Raw genomic sequence first — 9,912 nt, forward strand, 5'->3', positions numbered from 1 at the left:
ACAGACAACAGGATGGTGGTGACCGGAAAGGGGATGGCAAGAGGTAGTAAGGATAAAGGTGGTCAAATATAGGGTGATGGAAGGAGATTAGACTTTGGGTGGTAAACACACAATGCAATGTACAGTTGGTATATCAGAGAACTGTATGCTTGAAATATACATAGTATTATTAACCAATTCACTACAATAAATTTAATTTTAAAAATCTTTTAAACTTGTATGTGTATGTTTATACTGACACCTTTCATAGTAGTTACAAATGGAAACAATCCAAATGTTTATCAACTGATGGGTGGATAACACTAGGTGGACTCCCTATGTAATGGAATATTATTTACAAACAACACCAGCAACAACAACAACAAAAAAGGATGACGTCATGGTACTTGATACAACATGAACATCGAACACATCATGCGAGGTGAAAGAATCCCATCACGAAATATGATATCTATGGTTTCATATATGGGAAATATCTAGGATAGGCAGGTCCATGTGGATTACTGGTTGTCAGGGGTTGGAGCGATGTTTCTTTTGGGGAAGTTGAAAATGTTCCAAAATTTGATTGTAGTACTTGCTTCACTACTCTGTGATTATTGCCAAAACCACTGATCTGTACTCTTTAAAGGAGTATATTTTATGGTATTTGAAACACATTTCAAATGTAAGTAAAACATTAAACCTAGAAAGCTGAAAATAAGAGAGTGGAACTCTGGAGCTTGACTCCCTGGATTGAATCCCAGCTTTGCTGCTTACTAGCTGAAATACCTTTGGGCATTTACTTAAAACTATTTTTCCCTCAATTTTCTCATCTGTAAAATGGATTAAATCACAGTGTCTACTTTAGAGTACTGTGTGAGAATGAATTGTGTTGACCAATATTAAAACAGCTAGAAAAATACCTGGCACAGAGTAAGCACCATGTAAATCTCCACTGTGATACAATCTTTTTTCAGATTATTTAAATCATCTCTACTTTACCATATATAAAATTGGAGTATCTTATAGGATTTGGATAAAGAGGAAAGTTAAATTGTTGATAATGATAATCAAAGCACTATTTTAAATTACACTTCTGTTATTTCAAGGAGAGGTTTGAAGACATCTTCCTTATTATTATAAATAGCCAACAGAAAGATGCTCTAAGAAGTAACACTTGTTGTCTCTATTAATATGATCTGACATAATCAAATGCTACATTGGTTTTACAAAGGCCAGGGACATGGTGAAGAAGATAAAGAAGTCAAAATCTGCCCTTACCGAGCAGCTGTTCCGTAAAGGTGAGGCCTGGACGCAGCAGAGATGGACACAATGACAGCTGGGACTCCGTAGCCCACCAAGAACATGAACTTCTTCATGAACCTGCTCACACTGGAGTAGTTGACCACCATCAGGTTGTGTGAAGTGAGGAAGAGGTGCAGGCCCTCCAGCAGCATCCAGGTGAAGGAGGCCAGGTAGAGGTAGTGTAAGGCACCTGTGATGATGGCACTCAGCATCAGGGGGAGCAGTCAGAGTCACCAGGTAGGATTGTCAGAAGGAGCATGGCCCCAGGACCTGTCCTATGCCTTGCCTTTGGGAAGACCTCTGTTATATATGAAGGAATTGTCAAAAGAGAGTGTCTCTGCTAGTTGGGTCAGTCAGTGTGAACCTTCCCTCTAACCTTCCCAGAACCCAAGGACATTTTATTAAGGGGTTACAGATGGCACCCTGAACTCCACATTCTATGACAGGTCAGAGGGTCCTTTGGGACAGCATCAGTACCCTGGGCTCTGTTCTGTCGATGGCCATGAGGAAGAGTAGGTGGGCCAGGAAGAGGCAGATGCAGAGCTGCAGGTGGAGGGCGGTGCTGGTGTTCTGGATGGCTTTGCACAGCAGGAAGGTGAGGGCCACCAGGAGGAGGCACAGCAGAGAGAGGCTCAGCCCCACATAGGTGATCACAGCCAGGGCGGGATCCTCCTCCTGGGACCCAGCAAACAGGAAATCCCAGTCACACTGTCCTGCTCTGAGGCAATAAGACTTCCACCATTTACAGTTTTCTCTCTTTCTTGGGGGGGGAGGCGGGGGGCCGGAGAGTATACAGAAAAGTTAGGAATAGGGACAGAACCAGAGAAATTTGTGATATTTATGGATACTTTAGAATTTTCTGGGATTCTGCACTGATTAATTCAGATCCTGGAAACACTGACATATGGGAGAGTCCTCACTCAAGACCAAGCCTTGAAATTCACAGGGTTCATTTTCCTTAGACTTCTGGGCATGATTAAGTGGTAGGGGACCATGTGAGGGTCACAGGGGTGCACAGCTTTGGGTTGCTGTGTGACTGACTCTGTTCCTGGAGACTGGATGTCCAGAGATAAACTCCTCACCCCAGACTCACTCACCTCATCCCTGGAACACCTCTTCCTCACGATGAGATCCTTGGTTTAAGAAAAAAAAGTACTATGCTCTGATGCCTTTGTTTCTAAAGATTAAAATTTCTCCTGCCTCTTTTTTCAAATCATCTTGAATCTGTGAAGAGAATAAAAATATTAATTATAGTGTAAGTGACAGAAAGAAAGAGGCAGGAGAGAAAAACAGAAATGTGAAAATGATTTTTAAAATGGAGGTAAAATGTTTAACATAGTATTGACAGTTTGTTTCATTTGCTTTTTAAACTTAATTGAATATGTTCATGAGAGTACCACAAAGAATCAAGTGTGATGACCCAGTGTGGAGCTATTAGCCCTGGAATAGGGAGGAGCAGGCAGGGCCAAGCCCGGGCAGACTGCATTACTTCCCTACTCCTGTAGTTGTGCTGAAGATTGATGGCCCCTTGGTCAGGCTCTTGCTTAGCTCTCTCAGGACCTGCTCCCTGCAAGTGAGCATGCTCAGGCATGGGTGGTCAAGGGGCACTAGCTGGAATAGGGCCTCTGGCATCAGGCCACAATGCTTAATTGTTGGGTCATGGGGAGGTGGCCTGTGGGTCCCAGAGAGGGGACTGGGTGGGAGAGATGCAGCATGGGCCCACCTGGCCTATGCAACCATCCGGAACCAGCTGGGCATATCATCAAGAACCAGCTGCTTGTCTCAGCTGAGCTGGCCTTTTATCTGTGGGTTTTGAGGGCGGCCCTGGACTGCTCACCTCCACATCATAGTGGGCCATGAGGATAGCAAAACTGCTCAGGTGGCTGCATTGGCAGGTGGTGATGCCATTCCTGCTTCCCACCTTCCAGCAGCCTGTGGTGGCCCAGTACCCGCCACTGTCATCACCCTTCCAGAAGGCACAGATTAGCTCCTGCCGTGACCGGGGCTCCTCCTCCTGTGGGCAGGTTGGAGTGGTCAGAGATGTTAGCCTAGAGCTCGCTCTTGGGTTCTGAGTTTGGGCTGGGTCTAAGAAAGGGCTGCTTTGCATTGACAAGTATTTACTGAGCACCTACTGTGTGTGCCAGCCAGGGGCACAGTACAGAACAGAGCAGACACAAGTCCCTGCTCTTGCGGGGCTGATGTGCTCATGGGGAGACAGGTAAAATATATAGCAAACCTAATAAATAAGTAAACTAGATAGTGTAGTAAAAAGTTATCAGCACTATTTTTTTAAAAAGAAAGGAGCAGGAATGGAGAAAGGTAGGGCATAATTGATTACAGATTGTAAGTTTAAATAAGGAGGTCAGGGAGGGCCTAATAGAGAAGGTGGCTTTAGAACAAAGACAAGAAACAGGGAAAGGGCTGAGTCATGTGAGGGAAAGCTGTCCAAGTCAGAGAGCACAAGAAGAGCAAAGGCCCTGGGGTACATAAAGGAAGCAGCAGAATGGGTGGAGATGGAGAAATGGAGACTGTGGTGGGACCACCATGACATTGCCTATGGGGTGAGCAGTGGTGCTTATCTTCCTTCCCCACCCAAGGACTCACAGAGTAGGAGATGGAGAAGTTGACAGTAGAGCCTAGTTTCTCCATGTTCTTGCTGCTCAGAAAGACCATGTTGACAGCAGACAGTAGCCTGGGCTGGCCACCACCAACAGGACCTCCATGTGTGTTTTCCAGCTGGGCTTTCTTCTCAGGGTCCAGCTTCAGTGAAGCATTAGCCAGCAATTTCTGCATGTTGTGGCTGGAGAATAAGCCTGCCTGGGTGGGGCCTGAGGGACAGACTAGCTGGATGCCTTCTACCCTCCCTCCTCCCTCCTAAGAAGTATAAATTCAGCATTTCCAATTGTTGCGTGTTTGGAACCTCACCCCTAGCTACACCCAGCTCTTTCTTCCCTCTCCCTGGCTCCCTCTTCCACTCCCTGCTGTTACCCGGCTCCCCGATTCCAACAGCCCAGCCCAGTTCAGCTGCATCCGTGCATGGCTCTGGCCCAGGGTGATGGTTCCATTCCCTTGCTCCTGGATCACCAGAGACAGCTCTGAGGGGAGAGGGGCAGTGACTGGGGGCTCCAGTTGCAGGGTGGGTCCCAGGGCTGGGGCAAGGCAGGGCAGGAAGAGGTCTCACCTGTGACTGAAGGGGAATGGTAGGTGAAGGAGGGTTCAGGTATGGCTGTGGCCAGGGTCCTCAGGACTTCTTCCGGGTACAACAGCAGGTAGGTGGCCACACGTTATCTGTCAGGCAGGGTCAGGGCCTCCAAGTCCCCAGGGACATCCAGTAGCTCATCCAATGCCTTGATGACATACTGGGGGTGAGGTGTGACAGCTACTGGGTCACTGCACCACAGGAACCTCTCAAAAATCCTGATCTCACTCCCTCACAAGGGGACACATCAGAGAACCATCCAGGGTGCCTGGGGGATGGGCAGGGGGGAATCATCCAGACTCAGCAGTAGCCAGAAGACAAGTAGTGGGGTGAGTGGATGCCTGTGAGCACCTGAAACAATGGCTCTTAACATTTACCAGTCCCTGACATTCTGCCAGGGACTATTCTCAGTCTGCACTGTCCAGGACAGTCGCCATGAGCCACGTGTGGTGCCATGTTGATGTGGTAATATTTCAAATCTATTGGGTTAATGCAACCTTCACATTAATTTCACTTGTTTACCTGTACTTTTTTTTTTTAAATAAAGCTACTGGAAAATTCAAACAGACATACAGGGCTCATATATTTCTGCCAGGCTAAGTGCATATGCTAAAACATACCTCTAATGCTGTGTGCTGGGCAGGAATCTCTGAGCCCTCTCTTAGTTCACTTAACCCTTCACAACTGCTGAATGAAGTAGGAGATTGAGCCCCACACAGGGGTAGTCACTTGCCTGAGGTCACAAGCAGAAATGTGCGTGTGGGGTGGTGGGGAGGAATGGAACCTTTGTGGCTCAGCTCTGGAGGCAACATCTTCCCTTGCTATAGCCATTAGATCCCTCTTGAGTGTGAGTGTGCATGTGAGGGCCCTTCCCCAGCCATTGGGTGATCCAGGAATGGTGGGGGCTGTACATCTGTGTTTGTGAGATGGGAATATCGATGGGGTGTGTATGCTGTGCACACAGCCACATAAGTTTCTCCAATCAGAGGCCCTTGTTTGGGCTGCCTATACTCACCCAGAAGCATCCCCAGCCAACCCCACACTGTGGTGGGGTCCCCCCAGGTCCAGCCCTTACCTTGATGGTGTCCTTGGCCAAGGCAGGCCTGAAGTCTCTGCCCAGATCCTGGACTTTTCCACAGAAGTGGGACAGGCTCTGAGAGATAGGAGAGAAAGGGTCAGGAAGGCTCACCTGTGGTGGGGGAGCAGCACGGGGAGCAGTCCCCGCTGGAGTCACTCAACTGGGGCTTGATTCCAGGGGGAGGGGTCCAGGTGGGGCGGGAGATCACTGCAGGGCACAGAACAGAGGCTCATTAGGTGAGAGGATGTCTGTGTGTGTTGGAGGCGGGATCTAGGGTCAGGTCAGGTTCCTTCACACTGGGGAGTCCTTTGTTTATTAGGGAATCTGGGTTTGGGCACCAAGCCTGGGAGGCAGTGGCACACGTATGAGCCCAGAGTGTTGATGCGGAAGGTGGAGTTGTCACACTGATGCTCCCTGGAGCTGCACTCATCCACATCTGGGAACTTGAAGAGGGGAGTCAGGCCCTGCCTGTCCCAGCCGCATCAGGCCCCTCTCCTCCTTGTGCCCTGCTTCCTCATGTAAGTGTCTCGTACACTCCCCCCTTGGCTGGAGGTGATGACACCTGTTGACTGCAGGCCCCTGTGTGGCAAATTCAGGGACTGTGGGAAGTGTGCAGAGGCCTGACATGTAGCAGGTGAGCTCCACACAGATGCACAGGCTGTGAGGCATTGAAATATCTTCATCCCAGTTAGTGATTGACTGCTGCCTGGGTTCCCCAGGAGCCTTTCCCTGGATACCCCAGCTCCTTCCTCAGGATCCCCCAGGCCTTCTCCCATTTAGCCTCAAAAGAACTAATGCAGGGACAGCAGGGCATGCCCAGCATTCATTCTGCTGGGATCCTATGGGTGCCACTGAGTGTGTGATCAGACTGTGTCACTTGTGACCTTTGGAGTGTGTGTGGGATCTGACTCCAAACCTTCACAGTCATTCCAAACTTCTGGAAATGTCCTCTGCAGAGGGTTCTGAGCCCCAGGGTTCACAGAGGCTGGGAGACCAGGTAGGTGCCTGGAAGGGCCTGTTGATGCCTGAAGAAAGTGGGGCAAGCAGCCGAGGAAGTGGCCTGGGTCCTGCTCAAAGCAGGCCTCACGGGCCATGACATGAGTAGACAGGCCCTCAGGTGGGCAAAGGATGGAACGCCGAGGCGGGCAGATGGCCCAGCTGAGCCCATTACAAAGCTAGGCCCTCAGACGGCAGGTCCTGATCCAAACCAGCAGGCTGCTCTCTCCCTTGAGGTCCCCCTCACTCTTGTTCAGCGTGTCTCCACCCAGCAGCTCCAGGCCTTGCTCTCAGCCCTGGCCCCTTCCTCACACAGCAGCACATCTCCTCACTCCCCACAACCACCACCTGTGCCGAAGGGCTTGCCTCAGTCCAGGCACATCGAGCACAATCCACGGCCACCATGGGTAGTGGTGCAGGGTGTCCCTGCACGAGGGTGTCCAGCCAAGCAGGCAAATGGGGGCTAGAGATCAGCTCACTCTCCACTCCCCAAACACACTCTGTCCACCTGGAGATGAGGAACCTTTTTCTAATTTCCTCTGCCCTCTGGCCAAGCCACATATTTGGGGCATAACATCCACCCACCGAGGACCCTGTGGACCAGTAGTGTGGTGGATACAGCTCTCCCACTGGGCTCCAGGCAGGTGTGGGTGCAGGTGCCCCCTTCCCTCCCATCAGGAGGCTCTGCCACCTCCCTTCTGCATGCAGGGCCAAAGGGAGGGGGCTGGGACCATGGATTCAGGCTCTCCTCTCTTCAGCCAGGTGGGCTTGTGGACCCTGCTCAGAATCCAGGATCCTCTGCCCAGCCTCCTCCCCTCTCTGTATTCTGTACTAACTCCCTCTCTCTGGGCAAGTCCTGGCTTCTGCCTGACCACTGCTGGTCCCATCTGCTCCCACAGATGCCTGAAGCCCCTTCCCTGTTCACCTGCTCCTCCCAGAAAGGAGGAAGCTCTGCATCCCCTGCTTCAGGCCTGGTAAGATAAACTAGGCACAGATTCCAGACTCATGGAGACCTAGCTCCTCTCTCTTTAGGNAAAAGAAAGGAGCAGGAATGGAGAAAGGTAGGGCATAATTGATTACAGATTGTAAGTTTAAATAAGGAGGTCAGGGAGGGCCTAATAGAGAAGGTGGCTTTAGAACAAAGACAAGAAACAGGGAAAGGGCTGAGTCATGTGAGGGAAAGCTGTCCAAGTCAGAGAGCACAAGAAGAGCAAAGGCCCTGGGGTACATAAAGGAAGCAGCAGAATGGGTGGAGATGGAGAAATGGAGACTGTGGTGGGACCACCATGACATTGCCTATGGGGTGAGCAGTGGTGCTTATCTTCCTTCCCCACCCAAGGACTCACAGAGTAGGAGATGGAGAAGTTGACAGTAGAGCCTAGTTTCTCCATGTTCTTGCTGCTCAGAAAGACCATGTTGACAGCAGACAGTAGCCTGGGCTGGCCACCACCAACAGGACCTCCATGTGTGTTTTCCAGCTGGGCTTTCTTCTCAGGGTCCAGCTTCAGTGAAGCATTAGCCAGCAATTTCTGCATGTTGTGGCTGGAGAATAAGCCTGCCCGGGTGGGGCCTGAGGGACAGACTAGCTGGATCCCTTCTACCCTCCCTCCTCCCTCCTAAGAAGTATAAATTCAGCATTTCCAATTGTTGCGTGTTTGGAACCTCACCCCTAGCTACACCCAGCTCTTTCTTCCCTCTCCCTGGCTCCCTCTTCCACTCCCTGCTGTTACCCGGCTCCCCGATTCCAACAGCCCAGCCCAGTTCAGCTGCATCCGTGCATGGCTCTGGCCCAGGGTGATGGTTCCATTCCCTTGCTCCTGGATCACCAGAGACAGCTCTGAGGGGAGAGGGGCAGTGACTGGGGGCTCCAGTTGCAGGGTGGGTCCCAGGGCTGGGGCAAGGCAGGGCAGGAAGAGGTCTCACCTGTGACTGAAGGGGAATGGTAGGTGAAGGAGGGTTCAGGTATGGCTGTGGCCAGGGTCCTCAGGACTTCTTCCGGGTACAACAGCAGGTAGGTGGCCACACGTTATCTGTCAGGCAGGGTCAGGGCCTCCAAGTCCCCAGGGACATCCAGTAGCTCATCCAATGCCTTGATGACATACTGGGGGTGAGGTGTGACAGCTACTGGGTCACTGCACCACAGGAACTTCTCAAAAATCCTGATCTCACTCCCTCACAAGGGGACACATCAGAGAACCATCCAGGGTGCCTGGGGGATGGGCAGGGGGGAATCATCCAGACTCAGCAGTAGCCAGAAGACAAGTAGTGGGGTGAGTGGATGCCTGTGAGCACCTGAAACAATGGCTCTTAACATTTACCAGTCCCTGACATTCTGCCAGGGACTATTCTCAGTCTGCACTGTCCAGGACAGTCGCCATGAGCCACGTGTGGTGCCATGTTGATGTGGTAATATTTCAAATCTATTGGGTTAATGCAACCTTCACATTAATTTCACTTGTTTACCTGTACTTTTTTTTTTAAATAAAGCTACTGGAAAATTCAAACAGACATACAGGGCTCATATATTTCTGCCAGGCTAAGTGCATATGCTAAAACATACCTCTAATGCTGTGTGCTGGGCAGGAATCTCTGAGCCCTCTCTTAGTTCACTTAACCCTTCACAACTGCTGAATGAAGTAGGAGATTGAGCCCCACACAGGGGTAGTCACTTGCCTGAGGTCACAAGCAGAAATGTGCGTGTGGGGTGGTGGGGAGGAATGGAACCTTTGTGGCTCAGCTCTGGAGGCAACATCTTCCCTTGCTATAGCCATTAGATCCCTCTTGAGTGTGAGTGTGCATGTGAGGGCCCTTCCCCAGCCATTGGGTGATCCAGGAATGGTGGGGGCTGTACATCTGTGTTTGTGAGATGGGAATATCGATGGGGTGTGTATGCTGTGCACACAGCCACATAAGTTTCTCCAATCAGAGGCCCTTGTTTGGGCTGCCTATACTCACCCAGAAGCATCCCCAGCCAACCCCACACTGTGGTGGGGTCCCCCCAGGTCCAGCCCTTACCTTGATGGTGTCCTTGGCCAAGGCAGGCCTGAAGTCTCTGCCCAGATCCTGGACTTTTCCACAGAAGTGGGACAGGCTCTGAGAGATAGGAGAGAAAGGGTCAGGAAGGCTCACCTGTGGTGGGGGAGCAGCACGGGGAGCAGTCCCCGCTGGAGTCACTCAACTGGGGCTTGATTCCAGGGGGAGGGGTCCAGGTGGGGCGGGAGATCACTGCAGGGCACAGAACAGAGGCTCATTAGGTGAGAGGATGTCTGTGTGTGTTGGAGGCGGGATCTAGGGTCAGGTCAGGTTCCTTCACACTGGGGAGTCCTTTGTTTATTAGGGAATCTGGGTTTGGGCA

General features: G+C 50.9%; 1 protein-coding gene and 1 long non-coding RNA gene across 2 annotated transcripts; both read right to left on the bottom strand.

Annotated features, from left to right (window-relative positions):
- Positions 1-1,260: 1,260 nt before the first annotated feature.
- LOC118974571 (adhesion G protein-coupled receptor E2-like) lies at positions 1,261-8,092 on the bottom strand (the record flags this gene model as incomplete). The annotated part of the gene is given in 10 exon segments (XM_037028070.1): positions 1,261-1,495; positions 1,761-1,959; positions 3,122-3,298; positions 3,889-4,128; positions 4,273-4,379; positions 4,466-4,643; positions 5,559-5,636; positions 5,722-5,768; positions 5,905-6,004; positions 7,904-8,092. Coding segments are annotated over 10 exon segments (1,550 nt in total), but the record flags the coding sequence as incomplete, so codon positions are not given.
- A 211-nt stretch (positions 8,093-8,303) lies between these two features.
- On the bottom strand, positions 8,304-9,653 carry LOC118974572 (uncharacterized). The gene is made up of 3 exons (XR_005063929.1): positions 9,573-9,653; positions 8,481-8,658; positions 8,304-8,394 (listed from the first exon to the last, which is right to left on the bottom strand). It is a non-coding gene; the product is annotated as an uncharacterized LOC118974572 (long non-coding RNA).
- Positions 9,654-9,912: the final 259 nt, after the last annotated feature.

The sequence above is a fragment of the Sturnira hondurensis genome, unplaced genomic scaffold, assembly GCF_014824575.4.
Source record: "Sturnira hondurensis isolate 20B ecotype Veracruz unplaced genomic scaffold, ASM1482457v3 Scaffold0019436, whole genome shotgun sequence".
Taxonomy (NCBI): Eukaryota; Metazoa; Chordata; class Mammalia; order Chiroptera; family Phyllostomidae; genus Sturnira; species Sturnira hondurensis.